The 19,740-nt window shown below is 37.4% G+C and overlaps 1 protein-coding gene and 1 pseudogene across 2 annotated transcripts in view; both read right to left on the bottom strand.

The window, feature by feature from the left end:
• Positions 1-2,193, bottom strand: part of LOC122070895 — a 5,149-nt gene extending 2,956 nt beyond the window's left edge. The window contains exons 1-5 of one of the 2 annotated variants that reach the window (XM_042635125.1): positions 1,905-2,193; positions 1,505-1,555; positions 552-920; positions 369-455; positions 210-281 (exon numbers count right to left, since the gene is read on the bottom strand). In XM_042635125.1, coding sequence (XP_042491059.1) covers positions 210-281; positions 369-455; positions 552-863 — 471 coding nt within the window. In that variant the 5' untranslated portion in view covers positions 864-920; positions 1,505-1,555; positions 1,905-2,193. The remainder of the gene's footprint in view (positions 1-209; positions 282-368; positions 456-551; positions 921-1,504; positions 1,556-1,904) is intronic. The other variant, XM_042635124.1, reaches the window with a different exon arrangement.
• A 1,935-nt stretch (positions 2,194-4,128) lies between these two features.
• Positions 4,129-17,830, bottom strand: LOC122070882 (annotated as a pseudogene).
• Positions 17,831-19,740: the final 1,910 nt, after the last annotated feature.

The following is a 19,740-nucleotide window of genomic DNA, read 5'->3' as shown; positions in this document are numbered from 1 at the left end:
CCCTTCTCTTCCCCCAAGCTTCATTGAGTCGGTTCAGATTTTGAAGCCAGTAGACAATACCAATCAACAAACATGTGACCACAATCAAGACAGACCAAAATCACAAACATTATGAAAGTGTTGACCCAATCATACTCCATAAAAATCTACATTAAATACCTCTTACATCACAAAACAGAAAGATTGAAAACACAGAATTTGATACATACTGCTTCAATCTTGCCAAGAGCATTTTCCAACTTCACAGCTAGTTGACGATTCTCCTCTTGCATGCTCTCAATCTGAAAACAACATAAAGACACGGATAACATAAATCATTTACCATAGGCAAAGACAATAAAAAGAATTAAGAGATTAAATAATGTAACCTTTTTCTGGGAGTCTATGTACATCAACTTGTACTTGTCCTTTTTCATTTGTGATTTGATGTCAGCAAAACATAGATTCTGGGCTCCCTGCTTTCATAAGAATGGATAAGATATAATATTACAGGATAGTGAACAAAGCTAACAGTTAAACGAATGACCTTGATAGATATAACAAGTAAATACCATGGACTTTGTTTCATGAATTTTTTCTTGAGCTTCTAAAAGTAGAGTCAGATAATCAATTTTTCCTTCCAAGTTTCGAATACCCAAGTTTTCCTCGTGCATCTTTTTCTCCTCATAACAGTGGTGTTGTTCTTTATCTTGGTGACCCTCTTCGTCACTTCCTCGTAAATCTATGGTTTCAATCACAGGCTCAATATCCTTGTCTTGGGTAGTCAAAACCGCGTTCTGAATGCGTTGAGACCACCTTAAGACAGTGATTGAGTTTGCGGACTTTTTCTTTCTTGAACCTGTCTCAGTTACTTCTGTTGCCATCTCGGTGCTTGACTTGGCTCTTTTTCGCGAAGCAGCTGAGCTTTCAAGCTTGCAAGACTATATATATGGACATAGTTACTAAATTCATGAACCAAAATAAGAAAGGAGAAGAAAGTCCTAAAATTCATTTCACTTGCATGACAGAGATTATCTATCAAACATCCATGAGACAGCATAACTACATCCACTGCATTTTAATTAATCAATGATCTCAGGATCCATATCTCAGTTCTATCTCATTTTGGAATCAGATGTCAATACAGAATCAAAAGCATGACAACCACCTTATTATACACATGGCACAAATGTATAGAAAATGAACATGCCATTCCAAGGGACCACGACTTAGGAGATTTCCCAACAGCCCAAGTGTAAATGTGACCCCAGGTCTCTAAACCTTGGGGAGAAAATCTGAAAAGCAGCTTAACTTGACAGACTTTCAAGTGGAAACAGAACCAAACCATCATTACAACAACAACTAACATGTGACTGAGTCAGTTAAGTTGAATCAGTAAAGTTCAGTAAACAGGACTTGATTTGACTCAACTCACTTGAGTAAATAAATAAGTTAACAAGGAAAAAAAAAAACAATTACTTGCATACTGTAATCAACTTCGAAAACATTTTATCTTCCAAAGTACCTGGGTTTAGCTGGAATGCTGCACAGTCCCTGTAAGCTTACACTATTAGATCTTCACGGTTCATAATTTAATGGGTTTGCCATGTACCCAGAAAAAAATGGATTAGTTTCAGGAAATTAATAAGAAAAAGAGGAAAGAAGTAAGTTTCACAGTAACTGTTAAGAACAAAATAGAAACAAAGGACTTCCTATCATTCATTGCCATTTTCAAGATCTTTTTCTTTTCTGGGTAAGTTTCCATTTTCAAGATCTGATCTTATGTAAGAGACAAGCAAACCAATCCCCCCCCCCCCCCCCCCCCAAAAAAAATCAGCAGAAGCAGACAAGCATCATCAAGAAGGAAAAACTGCAAATTTTCTCAAAAACACTCAACATGCTTCAATTGGTAGTGAGGAAAAAACCTGATCTTTCTTCATATCGTCAGATTTGGTTCTCTTACCCATATCCCTCTCGGGTTCTCCCTTTCTCTCTCTCTCTCTCTCTCTCTCTGAGTGGGAACTAATTAGAGAGCGGGTCAAAAACAAGGGAAGAAATGACAATACTGATCGACTCACCCACCATTTTCATGAACAGAGAAGGCATTTAAAGACATTTTAGTAATTAAGCTTAGGCTCTGCAACAAACCATGCCAATGTCCAGAGAAAAGCGAGCAAGAAGATGAAAGTTCCCACTCGTAGCTTCGTTAATGGAGCCTCAGAAAGGGTCAGCTTTTAGCCTTTTAGGGTCCTACACTTTTTTGACTTTTACCTCGAGAATAGGAAAGATATCATCCGTTAGATTGGTATTTTCTGTTATCGTGGTTTCCATCATCTGGGATAATGAAAAGAAACCGCATTTACTTCTGATGCGGCGGTGATTGGGGGACTACTCTTTCTGTTGTTTCAATTATGAACGGCTGAGATTCTATTTATAGGGGACCCAAAACTCATTGGATGGATGGGATCCATAGCAGCTCTAGTGTTTTGCTTTGCAAGCTAGTTGTACCGTGGAATTTCCCGCTAGTGAGCCTCCCAATTACTCGTGCATTAAGAATTTAAGTTTCCGAGATTAATACCTGAGATGTGTTTTGTAATACCAATTTTAACCACGTGATAGTGAAATGACCATATTAGCCCCCAAGTATACCTTTCAAGGTTTTACCCTTATTAGTTAAGAGTTTAGATTTTGGCCAGAATATGCTCTAATAGACTAATAGTAAATGACTGGAATCCTATGATGCCATATGTCTTTCTTTCTTTCTTTTTTTACCAAAAAAAATATATGTCTTTCTTCTCTATTTCTTCTATGGTCATTTTAAAATTACCCTTTTTAGGTTCTTCAATTGACAATAAATCACTTTTTTGTATATGCCACCTCAAACGTCTCGCAACTTATCATGAATATGGGTAATACACAAGTTTGCCCAGAAACACAAAAAACAAAAATAATACCAAAGAGATCCTTAATGAATCAAAGGTGGCCTTAGAAGAAACTCAGGCTTGAGGTATTAATTCCCAATCAAGGACTGAGCAACCCGCGCTTCTATGCATAGATTGGAGGAAAATAATAAATAATATATTTTTGTAGGTCAATATATAAGTAAGCTTAGCTCCTCATCACAAGTGGCTGATCGAAGATGGCAATCCAGCCCAAGTTTGTTTGTTTTGTTTTTTTTTTTCTTTTTTTTTTTAAGAAAGTTTATTACCGATGAAACAAAAGTTCTTAAATATCGAAAGTGCAAAGTCCAATGCCTCAAAAATTTTGAGGTTATGAGTTCAATTTTCCTTAGGATCAAATTATAGTTAAAGAAAAAAGAGGGATGGTAGTCCGATCCACTATATTGAAAGTGCAACTGAGCTTCATCATAGACCAGGCTGATTGTAAATCAGCTCGAAACCAGGAAAGAGTGGTCGTAGTCCACCCAGGGTGCAAATCCAACAAGCACTTGGGTTAAGTAAGCAGCAAGGGATTGTTCGAATAGGATAGATCCTCTCAGGAATGGGATATTGAAAGGAAAGAACTCAATCGACCATGAGAATGAATACTTCAACAACTGGATGTTGCAAGCAACTAGCTGATCATGCCTAAACTCATGAACCCACCCATGAAAGACTATCAGTCCTGCTCCTCGTCCTATCTTGAGGCTCATGCCTGGCTTAGTCAAAATGGTGTCTTGTTAAAAAGAGGAAACCATCATGGATTGCAAGGATTCCATGATCATAAACCATTGAGAGTCTCGACACTGTGGGGTAGAACTACAACAAATTTATGTGTAGATGCTGCTATCCATATTTTGGAGATGCCAGTACTGAAACCATTGGAAATTTACTTCAAGAAGGTTAAATTCTTCTACCCCGGCCCATTCGTTTGAATCATTCTTGAAGTTCTAAAATACATTTGGCCTCTTTGAAATTTGATTTTAGTGTTTCCTTCCCACAAGGTGTGGTTTCTTCGTCTTTTGGAAGTTTGCCTAACTGGAAATCATTTTTTATGTAGGAACTGGTCCCACATTGGAAATGGAAGTGTGTGAAGAAAGGAAGTGAAATCGGTGTTAAAAAGGTAAGGAAATTTTTTGTAATGATGACTGTTTAACTTTTCAGATGTGATCTATATTCTCCTTTTTCAAATTCAAAGGATATAGTTGTAAAGTAAAGTCATTTAATAATTACATTCAGTGAATGGGTTGGAGGTTGATAACATAAACAGTCAAGGTGATGATTACAAAAGTTTTCTTTTTCATTTATATTTAATTTCACTTCATTTCCCTTGCAACCAAACAGAGCCTAATGTAAAACTCTGCAAATGCAGGGGTTTGTAATATTTACATAATAGCACTACATTGCATTGATTCTGCATCATGATTGGATGAAGCTGCTGGTGTCCTGGACTCATCTCTCATTGGCATTTGCTTTCAGGATCTTCATTCAATCATATCCCCATCTTGCTGCTAAGGATCTTGATCTACCAAGAGTTTTGCAACTATAGAATTGCCTCAAAGAGAGTTTGGGAGCTAAGCCTTCAAGCTCCTGGACAGATAAACAATATAAATCAACACTCATCCTTGCCCACTTCAAAAATTTGTCGTTGACACCAACCGGAGGCCACAGCTTAGGCACCTGAGCATGCAAAGCCAATGGTTAATACATATATTCTATTGTTGCAATGACTAGAGATGAGGATCAAAGAACAAAGATCGAGGCAGCTACTGGCACAATTTGAAGAATGGTAAGATAGACTTCCTGCTGTTCATTCAAGAATCCATTTTACAAGAGGCAGTTCTAGTGCTCGTATCGAAATCCAAAAAATTATTGATGTGTTGTCCTTCGTCCGCAGACCTCTTTCCTCACTCAACACCAAATTTGCAATTCTCTCTGTCAAACTATCTTTGTCTGCGGCATATCTCTCCTTCATCTATGTATCCACATTTTTGTCAGACTTAAACATCCACGGTTCCTTTTAAATTCAAAGAACCGAGCAAGAAGCATTCTTATGTACATACCTGAAGTACAAGCTGCACTGCCTTCTTGATGCTCATAACATCCCATAGGCCATCACTGCATTATTTGAACAAAGGGGACGAGTGTCAGAATTTTAAATAACTAATTGCCAAAAAAAGTCCCCCTCCCCACTGTGCCTCTCTCTTCTTTCACTTTACAATTCAGGTTGTGATGTACCAAGGGCCAACATCCAAGGATGCGTAGTATGTTTTCTGCATTTTGCCAAGAAAGTTTGTGCTTCGAGAGGGGTACAATCCTACATGGTTAAGGAATTTTTTTTTTTTTTTTATAAGATGAGATATTTCATTGAGGTCTCCTCAAAAGGAGGAAGGGTTGTGATTCAATAAGAAAAGGGCATAACCAACGCACGAGGCTCCCACTACTACGGGTCTGGGGAGGGTCATATGTATGATGCAGCCTTACCCCTGCTTCGCAGAGAAACTGTTTCCCAAAAGGGTTGTGATTCAATCTTACCTTAAAAAATAAAAGTTGGAAGCAATGTTGAAAAATTTGTAGGATTTCTGATTTCCTTAAGGCTCTGTTTGGTTGCAAGGGTAATCTAAATGGAAGGGAAGTGAAATTTTCATACTTAAAAAAGAAATGCTTGTAATCATTATCCCATGTGATCCAATGTGATTGTATAAACTACTTAATTTTTTAACCATATTTAGTAATGATATATTTTACATGTTATTTTTATTTAACATATTATAGTAAAGGGTTTTGGATGCAAAATAAAGTGAAATTTTATAACCAAATATGGAATGATTTGAAGTTAATGATATAGTCACATGGGAAGTGGGCGAGCTTGTGGCACAACGGTTAAGTTGTACTATTGGTTCAAAACTTGGAAACAGCCTCTTCTGCAAAGCAGGGGGTAAGGCTGCGTACACTTGCCCCTCCCAAACCTTGCAGTAGCGGGAGCCTTGTGCACTGGGTTGCTCTTTTTTTTTTTTTTGATATAATCACATGGGGTAATGATCACATACATTTCGTTTTTAAGTATGAAAATTTTACTTCTCTTCCCTTTAATCCCCTTGCAACCAAACATAGCCTAAAGTATAAATTCCAAACAGTTGGGTTGAGTATTGGGGTGGGAATGTACAGGAGGAAACCAACTCTATTAAAGAAAATAGTGGTACACAGGCCACAAGACTAATCAAGGGAAATGACAGCTGCACCCCCGCATAAGTCATGTGGTGATACAAGAATAGTTGTAGAAAAGAATAACTGAATGACTAAAACGAGCCTACTGAAGAAGCATTGTCTATAAATAAAACAGGAATTATAGAAGCTTCTCAAAAGATTCAGAACTAAAATCACCTTGCCATAAGAACAAACGCCTTGCTTGCTTTATTTATGTGCACAACCTGGCTTATGTAAGGCTCTGAACTAAAGCGGCAATCCTGTTCTTTCAAAAATTTGTCTCCAAGCATCCGGGCAAAGTTCAGACACCTAAGCAAAATAGTCAAAGTCTTACACGGTTAATGGATGATCAACAATGCAACTTGTCCAAAGGTATAAGAACTAGAAGCATCACCGCATAGGCATGTTTCCCCATCTTTAAATGGTTCTCCGGTTAGTTTCAAGCGGACTCTTTCGGACTGGCTAATTACTCTATGGTCTTCTGTCATCTTGATTTGCTTGCCATCAATACTGCCAAAAAGAGAACATCTGAATATACAGAATAATAACAGGAACAACTCCAAGTATTGTCACCAAATAAGAGAAAGTTAATCTAAGAGATCAGATAAAATGTCACAGGAGGCAGCAAGACAGTTGAAATGTCTTTTGCTTTAGTATTCCACACTATTAACCTTCTGAAATATTTTCAAAAGGACCAGTACACCTAACTTATTCATTAGCTAGAGTTTTCCAAGTGCTTCCCTAATTGCAAATCTGTAACTTTTCGCTCCATTGTTGCTCGAATGTACAGATGGATCACCTTACGGTCTGCTCTATCTTGTATTGACAATAAAGTTCTAGATCATTTGTAATTATTCATGCACAAAACTTTGAATAGTATCCTTTCATACTTCCACTGAAGGTTTAACAGACTATGCTATTTTCTTAGTGCAAGATCTAATATCAAATTCTGACCACGAATGAGTTCACTTCGGAGGAAAACGTCACCACTCTCAACATACCACTCAACCTCATCTTAAAAGTTCTAAAAGGCAGATGCAAAACCAGAACTCTGGGTAGTCTTGGATGAGTGGCGAGAAGCAAGGTCAAGCAATGCAACAAGTTCTTACGGGATGCAGCTATACAGCTAGAAGCAGGAAGACCGGCTACAGAGTATGCTCATGCTAAGAACAGGTCTAATATGAAGCAGTAAATAGTTTCTCAAAAAAATAAAGGTGCATATCACTGGAAAATCATTTTATTCATAAATGAACTGATAACTGCAAAACCTAACATGCACAAACGATCTACTTCCAAATTCGTCAAACCAGCAGTGTCTAAATAAAATACCAAAGCATTAAATTTAAAATGGTGTTTAATCAGGGGCAAAAAAGATAACATACTTCACCACACAAGCCGAATCTCCAACATTTGCACATTGTACAAAGAACTCTTCATTGCCATGAGCCCAAACCAAAAGCAAAGTTGCAGTAAGATATGCATTTCAAGAACTCTAGTCCATAGTCACAAGTTCCAATATAATAAAAATAAACAGATAAGCATCTTATCAAAGTAGATCTCTCAATTTTTTCATCTTCTTGCCATATAAGATATAAATACAAATCTAACCACAAAAACCTCCAAAGCATCCCAACTTCCAAAGTTAGTTTTCCTCTTGAAAAATGATTAGCTGGCAAAGACAAGAATCTATTCAAAATCTTTAGCTCCTAATCTCCTTCACATTTATAGCTTTGACTGTAGTAATAGAAGCAGAAGTAGTAACAGGGAACACATTTCAGCACAGGTTAGGGCCAACCTACACCTGCCATGAACTACCTAGTATGCTAGTACCTACCCACCATGCCCTTGGTTGACCAGGGGCAGGAGATAAGGTGACGAACTGAATAACAAATTTAAAAAATGGAACAGTTTAGAGTTATAGGCTGCAACCTTGAATAAAAGCCCAATATATGATACCAAAAGATAACCCATTTAACCTGCGTATTTGCTGTCCACATATATGATAAACCTAAAGAATTCAACACAAGTTGTAATACGCAAGGGATTGGCAAGTGAGACATCTCAAGGTCTAACAAATGTATCCAAGAGGGGAATATAAGCATGTAAACTTGCAAGCAATAGGCCTATTTTCGTGCCCATCAAGCATCATAGGAGATACGATTTTGACTTCCTAATGATATTTTGAAAATGAACCATTATTTCTAGTAGATGCTATTATGGAAATAGATCACGAAGAACTTTTGCAGCATTTGGGAGGAAAGAAAGAACCATATATCTAGGGAACAGAGGAGGTCAGCTAGCAAGATTTTGTCAGACAGTTTGGGCAAGGACATTGGGCTTCTAACCAAGAAATATTCAAAGGCATGCATTTTGACTATATAATGAGGGAATGGATGCAGGTGGTGAGATCGATCCCAATCAAGAGGAAATTAGATATGAATGGAAAGCTCCACCAGATTCTGCCGTAAAATGAAATTTTGATGCGAGTAGCTCAGGGAATCCAGGTCCATCGAGTATTGGAGAAGTTTTCAGGGACCATAATAGAAATGGGTTGTTAGTTTTCTTGGGTCCAACGGAAGGGGGGATTCTCATTCGGCTGAACTCAAAACTCTTATTCAAGTTTTATCAAAATTTTGCTAAACAGCTTTGGACGCGTCTTATCATGGAAGGGGATTCGGCGTTGGTGATAAAGCTGATGTTCATAAACTTCGATTATCTTTAGAAATCAGCACATATAATTTGGAAAGCTAAATTACAGTATGAAACAGAGAAATCGACCTAGAAGTGCAAACTCCTTACCAGATGCACTAGCTCGTGAAGGGGTTGGGAGAAAATTTACATACATAGGGCATATCCAATGGTCGTGAGACTTTCTGAGCCCCCCCCCTAGGGTAGGTAGGATTGTAGGAAGACATTTTTTTTTTTTTTTAAATATTGTAAACCTATGATATCCTTTTATATTATTAATCTCAGACTACACCTTTATCTTTGTGCCCAATAAAATTTCACTATTCAATCAAAAAAGTTTATTATGGAAATAAAACTATACCTATTCAACTACAGGTGCGATTGAGATTGCAGTCAACCTAAACTTGACTAAACCAACCAACATAACGTTTAAGCCAAGTTGGATATACATTTCAGACCCCAGGCTACAGTATGGTGCTTTCCTTCAGCAACAACCCGAAGTCCAAATGCACATGCTGCATTTGTGTGTGTGTGTGTGCACAAGATTTTAGCACATGGGTCTTAATGTGGAAGAACTTGACCACAAGTTGAGTTCCTTTAACTTGCTTTTACGTTATATGGTATGCCAAGCCTAACCCAACTTTTCCCAATCAACAGTAGCCAAAGTGACTATCCTAACCCAACCAAACAGGGTTAGACTAGGGTTAGTTAACCTACACTTAGGTTGGGCACATGTAGAGCATCTCAGGTTGATTAGCTGAGCAAGCCAGGTAGAATGTACTGTGGTGTGGGGTTGGGGGGTTGGTTTCTGACTTCTGAGCTACTGAAGTTGTCTCCTACAAGTGGCTACATCTACTCATGAATGATCCAAACAGGCCAAAAGTTCGAAAAATTGATACAAACTCTGACCTCAATCAACTCCCAGACACCCCAGGAATACATCCATCAGGGATTTTCAGTGCAGCAAGTACCAGAAACATTATCAGCAACAGATAAAACTATAGTTTCCAAATTTCTTATGCCATTCTATTAGTAAATTTTAAGGGAATTTAGCAAAAGGAAAATGAAAATGAATGTGTCGAATAAGAAAATAAAAATTAAGGGGCAAAAAATGGAAAGAAGGTTAGGAGGGAATGTATGTCAACAAATTGACAAACATGTTTCAAAGACATAACAACTTAGTGATTCAATCTACCACAAAAATATTTACGAAAGCAATGATAGGGGAGAAAACCTCATACGGATGATTCATAGATGCTTCTGTCTGAGAAAATGCATCCCTGAGCACATTTGAAGCATCACAAAGGGAAAGAACCCTCTGTCTTTTCTCCGCAACTGACAATATATTTGCAACCATCGCAGATAGCGTTCTGTGAAACAAATAATAAAACTATTAACAGTTAAGTACCGTAAGCTGCCAATATGTAAGGATCATCAAACTAGAGACAATGTAGGACAGGGAAAAATTAAGGAGATAGATTTTTCAGGGGGGGGCAGCCCCATAATTTTTATGCACATAGAAAGTACAATAGGACTTTTAAAAGAACGGAAGCAAATAAAATGGCATTGATAATGGAAAAATGTAATTGAAGGGAATGGTTTCTCTTACTATCAGCTATTTATGCACCGGTAGCAACTAAAACAGAAATCAGAAATTAACCATGTTGTCCACATTTGAACGACCTTTTTATTTTTACTTCTCATTTTTTTAATCAAGAAATGCACTATTCGCATTTAACTTACAGACAACAGTAAGTCTGGATTATTAATTTTGGATAATCCTGATGAAGTGCAAATTTTAAACCTTATTAAACCCTAAAAGAAAACCTAGCACCCCTTTACAATAACTATAGGTGAAAATATCAATTTATTCATCCACCACATGGTATTATCCCATGACTAAGAAACCAAAAAAATTCTGAACAAATATACTCCGAATTGTAAACCCTGTGATATTTCAGAAAGAGAAACTTTGAAATCAGAATAATAAAAATACAGTTGGAAAGGGAAAAACTAACTTGCTAGCAGCTTTGGCAGCTCCTACTCCACCATGCCCATCACAGATCCCAAACAGTCCAAACTGCAGAGCATTCATCCATAGGGTATTAGACTATTAGCTCATTGAAGAAAATGAATAAAGTCTCTTCAAAAACTAACACTGAAACCTGCTCAACTCCTGGAAGAGGCCATTGGTAATAGCACACGTCTTCCATGGGAAACTTTTTCCCTCCTAGACGCATGGCCATGGGATCAGAGGCCATACCAACTCCAAAGGGAATTTAGTTTTCAGAATGAGCAATTTGAGCCTGTAAAAGTAAAAAAGACATAAGAAATACCTAGAATTTAAAATAAATAAATAATAAATAAAAAAAATGGTAGAACTAGAAAATGCAGATGAGAATGTAGGCATCAACAATCTTAAGACAAAAACTGAAAATGGGTTCAGTTGTACCAAAAATACTAACAAGATACATAGGAAACAAATGATTGTTGAACAGCTATCCAAATGTACTTCTCAACTTAGCATCAACTGACAGATCAACATTACAATGCGAACTTCAGGTGGTAGTAATAAAATAAAAGAACAGAGGTTAAACAAATGAAGAACTGAAGATCCATCAAAATCAGTAACCATATAAGATGTCATATCATCAGAGTACCTTCCCCAATCCCCATTCCTGGAAGCTTTCCACTCCCCCCATCCACTCCAGCCAACATCTACATATATTGTAGAAAAAAGTTCAGAATTTAGATCCATGTATTTCCATTAAATTTCTTTGTAGATCACTCTTGTTTTTGTTCACAATGTTAAAAAAACCATTAGCATCCCCTCTATAAGGAGGATATACCATGTCAGCACCATATGTAAGGGCACCATATAACATGCAATCTGGAGGAAGATCCCACCAGCAAAGAATAAAGTGAAAATTAACTATCCTGCCCTCAAAAAAGTTTTGACATGTGATCAAGGATTACTTCGAAGAAAATAACAAACTCAGTTAAATTTTGTCAAGTGATCAAGGATTACACTTCAAAGAAAATAACACACTGGGTTAAGTATGTAAACAACCTTATACTAGGAGTGGCAACCAGGTAGGTTGGGACTTGGGACAGGTTGAGTTAGGGTGCTTCATGCCTATATGCTGACCCAGACCTGCCCAATTATTAAATGAAGAGGAGGTAAGCATGTCCAAGCCCAGGCCCATTCATAATGTAACAGCTTCATACAGCCTCCATAAGAATTAAAAAATTGAACTAAATAATAAATAACTTCAATTTTAATTATTTGTTATAATAGTGAATTATGTGTTATTTAGGCAACAGTCAGCTTGGATGGATTCAAGCCAGGACAGTAGGACATGGTCGATTAGCCTTCTGCTCTCTCTCTCTCTCTCACACAAAAGTATGTAGCCGAAAGAGATAATCCCAACAGAATAGATGATATAACCACACAACATCAGAGGCACAGTAATAAACCACATCATTTCAAAATCAGAAGACCACCACCAGTTAAACCTACAATATACCAATTCCACCTAAAAAAACTAACAGCTCACCACAAAAGCCTGCTGCAGCCAGTAAAATTCACCAAAACCCACAAGGACACTTCAACGGCCATGTAAGACCAAACACAACTCAAACAAACCTGACCCCAAAGTAACAACAACTACATTGAAGCAATGAATAAAACATGATCTCAAACTACTCTTTAATGATGTCAGATACAAAACAGGCTGCAGAAGCCCCTCTCTTTGCTGGTGATCACCAGGCATCTATTTGCCACTATATTCTACTCCAAAATAGGAAGTTGGACAGGGCAGTCAGGTAGTAACTATGGGGACCATGTAGTAACTACGGGGACCATTAATTTTATTTCATTATCTAGCTTCTGATCTCCATACACAATCCCAAATACAAGCATCTGAGTTCTGAAATGTCTCTCTGTATTTATCTCAAGGAGATTCTAGATTGCAAGACAACCATGCAGCAAAGAACTGATCAAATGATTTAAATCCGAACTTGGGGAGAAGCCCACCTCATTATTTCCAATTCAACCAGATCACATGACATAAGAAACTAAAGAAATAGTTCAAAACGAGGGGGGGGGTTTGAAACAAGGAGTAGACACTTAAATAATCCGAGCTTAAAACTATGAAAGATATTGAACTCCCTGAAGATAAAAGATTTAGATCGTTTTAGGATAACAGTGTACAGAATCCAAATCAGCTTAGCATCAATGAATCTGAACCCCCAGTCAATAACAGCAAACCAATCCATAGCTGTAGAACAAACCATGCCAGACAAACCAAACCCAATGAAGTGATGAAATGCACAAGTACAACCTTGCCATTCAAGACTGCTTTCTTCACTTCTATCTCCAAACAAAGCATCTTAAACATTTATGGTTGACAGGATGCTTTAAACTTTTGCCTAAAAATCGCACTATGGGACAAGAAAATATTACATTAGAATAAGTTGCTGAAGGCTTGAAATTAGAATGTGTGCATGGAAGAAGTACTTTCATCAGAATAAGTTCATGAAGGCTTGCAAGTAGAATGTGTATGGGAGAAACATATTGCTCTTGCAACCCATGTCTTCTCATCCAGGAGGAGGAAAAAGAAAGGAAAGCAATGGCACAGAGTCACTTTATCTACTTGACAACTTGACAACACCATTATATAATAATTTATACATTTAAGGTTGAAGGATAATATCCAAACTGGAACTTCTACTCACAAATATTTTTGAGGAAGTGCAAGAGTTATTATGTCCCCATTTGCAAGCTCAATGGGTTCACCCCATTGTCTACTACCAGAATTTGCATGGCGGATGGCCCGAGAATTCAAAAGTGTTCCATTTAGGCTCCCCCTGTCCACCAGCTCCCATTTCAACGTCTGCTAAAGAATATGAACCAAATGCTAAGCAAACAAATAAGCTATAGATAAAGCTCAACTGTTTCAGACAGAAGAAAAATCAAAGAAGACTTCAAAAGGAAAGACTTACATTCAAGTTCCAATTTATCATGGCATGTTTTCCTGAGATTTCTGTGTCCTTCGGTAACACCTCACTGGGAGGAACTCTCCCAAGGGTCAGTGGAAGTCTAGAAGTATCTGTTGACTGTAAGGAGCAACAAAGCCCACGAGAAGGGCCAGATAAAACTTCCAGGGTAAGGCTGCTTCCTGCACTTCTAACAGAAAGATAGGATGACATGTTTTACATATTCCACAAAAACATTTAAAAAAAACAAGTGAAACAAAATACTAGCTAAAACCAAATAATGCATATGAAAACAATAATTCAGAAGCCAAAATTCATGAAAGTCTCCAGATGAAGGAATAAGAGAATACTTTCATATCTGATAGCCTTAGGCGAAGACCCACGATAGCTATCAGAAGAAACAACTGAGAGATCATAATTAGGTTCTTCTTTTTTAGCATGTTTTCTCTCTTCAATTGAACAGTGTGACACCAAAGAACGCTTCAGTATTTGACCAACCAGAACATCTTCTGACAGATCAGAAACTACATCTAGAACCAAAGCAGCACCTGGAAGAATAAGCAAAGAGTAATTTGGGACTGCGATTCACCTTGCTATTTGAGCGATTATGTAGAAAGGCTGATGATGATTAGGATAAGCTAAAACCAATACAAAATGAAAAAGAGCACACCTTGGGATGTGCATCACTTGATCGAAGCCTCTGTTTACAGACAAGGCCATGTGTTCTTGGTGAGGTGAAACCCTGTTCGGTTTGAAGACGGGACCCCTCTGAAATATAATTTCTTCCTAATCCATTGCTTTGGTTTTGGAGAGAATCTGGATCGTCAGAAATGAGAGGCCTTTCCAGATCACTGACCTACAGAAAAAAAAAAAAAAAAAAAAAAAAGAAGCCAAGAAACAGTACAAGTCAATTATAGAGCAAAGACTGGTGTGCACATCTCATAAAATCATCCCTCCCGAAAGTTTGATTCCAAGAAATTCATCATTAAATGCTTAAACAAAACTCTAGATTTCACACATGTGATTTCCACAGCGATCCAAAACACCATATGGAAAATGCAATACTGTGATGTATCTCAACATTATATGGAAGCAGTCCTCTAATGGAAAAGTTGAAACTACAGGCAAAGAAAGTAAACATTCACAGTGAAAGCTTGCCTAAAGAAAGAGATTGTATCTAGTTAGGCTAGAATGCATTCTTCTTCCCCCTTCATGTAAGGTATACAACATATAGCATAAAAGGATAAAGAACAGGAAAAGCAAAGAAAAAAGAAGCACAATGCTACCTCAGCTGGAAGACATTCATATTTTTATGCGAAGGATGAGTCAACAAGGACTCCAAGGGGTCTGATAAATAGAGTAGTTCAAGGAGAGTGTTGCAATATAAAAAACTTGTAACCAAAACCAGAAACCAGAAAAGAGAAGAAGAAGAAGAAAAGAAAGAGAGACCGAAAGCTGTCCAGAAACAGAGCATCCTGTGATCAGTCCAGAATAGTCTGATCACAGGTCAATATACTGTGTATATATATATAGCATAAAACAAAAGTAGAAAGTACAGAAAAGCCCCTCACTAAGCCGCAACCCTAAAACACCCAAATATGGGCCCGATAGGACCAAAAGGCCCCTATCAGGTCCTGGTTTTGACACTAATCAGAGCCAGCCTGATGTAGATCATCCCAAGTTTGGCACCACCTATCGAAGAAGGAAGAAGAGAGGTCCAGACCAAGGTTCATCAGCCTCCCCGCATCCCAGATCTGGTCTGATCGAACCAGCCAACTGATGGGCTTGGTTCTCCTAGTTTTAGTATGTTTTTCTTGCTTTATTTGAGTCCTACTCCATGTTGGAGTCTTAGGGTTATGTTGAAGTCTCTTAAGTAGTTTTGTTGGATAAAAGCATTAATTATTTAGTAGCTTAAGTCTTTTACTAATTAGGAGTCTTATTATGTGTTGTCATAAGTCAAGTAGGTTTCCTATTTTAAGTAGGAGTTTTAAACCTCTGTAAAATAGGCATTGCTGTAACTTTTGAAGACAAAATTTATGAATGTTATTCGCAGCAATATTGCTTCCAAATTCTGAGAGAAAATTCTTCAACAGCTAAGATAGTTGTGAATGAGAGGCCCAGGCTGAGATAGTCATCCCACTCACATCTATCCCATCTCCTTTCTTTTTTCTCTTAATCTGATTTGTGAGAGAGTGATTGAACCTTGTTTGAAGACTAGTAACTACTGAAGAAACAGTGAAGGTACAGCCCAGAACAGAATCGATTTCAGCAAAAAGAAAGCTAGGGTTTGAAGCTCCATTCGAGTTCATATCTCCCAAGTTTGAAATCTGATCAGCAAAAGCTTCTGGGGTTTTGCTAGACACCCTAGGAGAGAGACTCGATCAGCACTACAGCTCCATCTGCCGGCTGGATCTCTTTCTACAGGTTCCTCTTCTAGTTTCCTAATTTAAATCCCTGAAATCAAGAACTTTTAGATATCCTAAATCATCCATCCATTCCCTAAGATATTTTGGGCTTTCATCACCACCATAAGGCCTCCACTCAATCCATATCTGAGCCCATTCTGAACCCTCCATCCCCAACTGCAGGTTACCCTAGTTTCAGTCCTATTTTGGGTTTGGGTCCAAATGTAATTTCCAGATTTCTTTGCTGCTTTGCTTGGTTTTATTCAAGTTCAGGAAACATCACTGGGGGTTATTGATCTCTCAATACCCTTACATTACAACCCCAAAGATGCACATTTTATTTGAATAAAAAAATTGTGCTATCCAAAGATAAGTCAACCCGACTTTAACTGCAAGACTGAATGCTTCCGCATAAAACCACATGGCGAGAATGTCCTCAAAGTTCATTTTTCTCATCTTTCTCCTTGTTCTTTCATTTTTCTTATCTTTCTCCTTGTTCTTACGTTAATCTTAATGGGGCTTGATTAACAAGTCAGAGTGAATAAAGTGAATGATAACATCTAAGGTCATTAGCCGTTTGAATATCAATACAAAGAAGCCAACTTGTTGACGTAGAATTTAATGAAAAGCTCAACAATTATGAAACCAGCAATGAGGATTGATGCTTAAGAAAATGCAAGGATACCCACGGATTTTAAACAATAACCAGTCACCCACGGATTTTAAACAATAACCAGTCTTCCACATGCAAAAAAGAGATTGGCAGCTCAATCAAGAAACTCAAGTCAGCCAGTTCTTTAATTATAGAGGTCTAGGGCTATGTTTTACCAATCTTTAACATTGATAATAATACATATAGGAACTGCAAAGCATCTATTTCAGTCGCGAATCACGATAGCTGGATAAATCTCCTGCACAATACTGTTACCATTGGAAACACATACATGAAATCAACTCAAAACAATGCGCATTCAAGACCACCAACGTCGGACAATTCACTCCATTTTTTAATTTTTCCAAAACCGGAAATACGTTTCAAAATAAATTGCTGTATACTCAATGAAAACTACAAGAAGAAAATTCCAGAAGCAAGGGGCGAAAAAAGATATGTGAATGGGAAAATTGAACAAACAAGGGCATCCAAATGAATCAAAACAGAAGAGAAGGAGTGAAGGGAAAAAAAAAAAAAAAAGAGTTGCTCCAATTGGTTTGGGCTATTAAATTGAATTTACCTTGATCAAGCGGGATCGAGTGAAAGAGAATAAGAAACACCATGGCTCAAATGCCAGGAGGATAAGGACGATCATCAGAATCAGCATAAGGAGGAGCAGACCGACAATGCCCACTGGCATTGTTATCGCCATCGCAGCTTGGATAGGCAGAGCAGAAGAGGGGAGGAGCGCTTTGAACTGGTCGCATGGCTCGCATTTACTGTTTCGCTTTTTTAACGAGTCAAGGCTACTCGCTACTACTACCCATAATTTCCATGAAAGGCATGGCCACACCTTTTCTCGGTATATATATTGTGTCGATTTTAAGTATAACCGTTAAAAAATAGGTAGATCTTGATGCAAAGGTAAAGTTATTTCATTGTGATGAGATTGAATCAACAAACAATTTCTTTACGAAGCTAGATACATGAACAAACTGTCTTTTTTTATTTTATTTCATCATACCTGTTAGACAAGATGGCATATTAGCCAACATTAGCTGATGGTAAGCTGCTAATTGGTTTTATCAAAAAAAAAAAGCTGTTAATTGGTTTGGCTTTGATTTGATTCAGGTATGGCAGGTAAAACTAGAGTCAAGTCATTTATTAATTCTCATCCCGTTAAAGGGTCTTAGTTAACGTTATTATCGATTTTAGTTTTGGTTTTGTTGTCGATTCAAATTGTCAATTTTAGGTTCAATTGGGAATGAACTTATTTTTGTTAGGCTTTACCACAATATTTAAGCTTAAATTGTGAGTTAAGAAGTAAAAATGGATTAAATTATTTTACATTGTGTATATCTACCACAAAACACTAGAAAGCGTACATATAATGTTAAGATTAACTATTTTATAATCAGGTTAGTATGTATAATTTCAACCCAAAAAAAAATTAGCATGTATAATCGTTCAATAGCATTTCAGTTCAAATTGGTTCAAAACCAATGGTTTTGTTGTTTAAAAACTGAACCTGATCGCTTCCTAAACAACCCTTAAAACCTGCTATAGTGCAATCAATCAGGCCCAAATTTTGTGGATGGTAGACCGTTAAGTGGGCAGAGTGGTAATTTCATTGAGGAGGAGAGATAGAGAGAGTGGCAGCATACCCTCTCCTAGCAGTTGAAGTACTTTTCGTAATTTTTTGTTTGGGAAAAAAACCTTGGCTAGCATTATTGCAGTGTGGTACTTGCATCAAACACAAAGGGAACCAAAATGACCATGCTAGCTCTCATGCACATCGTGGGGGGCAGAGTAGAAAACCACACCAATGAGAGAGCATGTGACAATTTTGTGTCTATGTGTGAATGTGGATCTTATGTCTCATTATGTAAAAGGCCAATGGAAAGAAATCCAATGACAACCTTAAATATTGGTTTCAAGACCTGTGCCCATATGCATCTACTTTATTATATGGTTTTGCCCTTATATTTCTTTAAAAAAATATATTTATTTTTGGATGATTTACACATGTCATAGATTGATATGGCCAATCCAGCCAAGCGTTGGGATCCTCTCCAACGATTGGGCTGCACAAAGAAGTATCTGATGGCCGGGTACACAAGCCCAACCACTGGATAGAATCTAGATCCTCTAACCAACCGATCCAATATCACTATTTGATTTTTTTCTTTTGGGTAAACTATGTGAAAAAAAAAAAAAAAAAAAAATTGAATCCATGATCCCTTCCCTCCCTGGGGTTGTGGGGATCATTTTCCCATATTATGAATTTAGTAAGAAAAATTGTCTGCAGTAAACAATGAATCAACAATGAACATCCAATGGCTAGAGTGCATGTCATATCCCTTCTAACAGTTGAATGGTCACTGGCTAGAGTGCATGCCAGATCCCTTCTAACAGTTGAATGTTCACTGCCACTCATCATTCAGAGAATCCATACTGTATAATTTTAGCCCACATCAGCACTCATTAATTCACAACTGCATCCTAGTGAAGCAAGAACTTGGATCTAGTCCTCGTACGAGAACTTGGGTTTCGATTCTCGTACAACTAAGAGTTGGACATGTGTAATCCACTTATTATCTTTCCTAATTTGTTGACCTACTACATATCTCTTCCTATTTTCTCTTTTATTCTCTTTTTCCACACTCCCACTATCTCTTAACAATTTATCATATTTTTTTTCATTTTTTGTTTTAAGTATAAGTTAATATTCCATTATTATTAATCCTACAAAATAGCTAATACTAATCCAAAACCAATCAAAATTAAGAGATATTTTTTTCCCACCCTCTTATCTTTATTTTTTTATTTGTTAAGTTTCTTCTCTCTCTCTCTCTCTCTCTCTCTCTCTCTC

The sequence above is a fragment of the Macadamia integrifolia genome, unplaced genomic scaffold (genome assembly GCF_013358625.1).
Source record: "Macadamia integrifolia cultivar HAES 741 unplaced genomic scaffold, SCU_Mint_v3 scaffold_138A, whole genome shotgun sequence".
Classification (NCBI taxonomy): Eukaryota; Viridiplantae; Streptophyta; class Magnoliopsida; order Proteales; family Proteaceae; genus Macadamia; species Macadamia integrifolia.
This window is presented reverse-complemented; position numbering and strand designations above follow the sequence as displayed.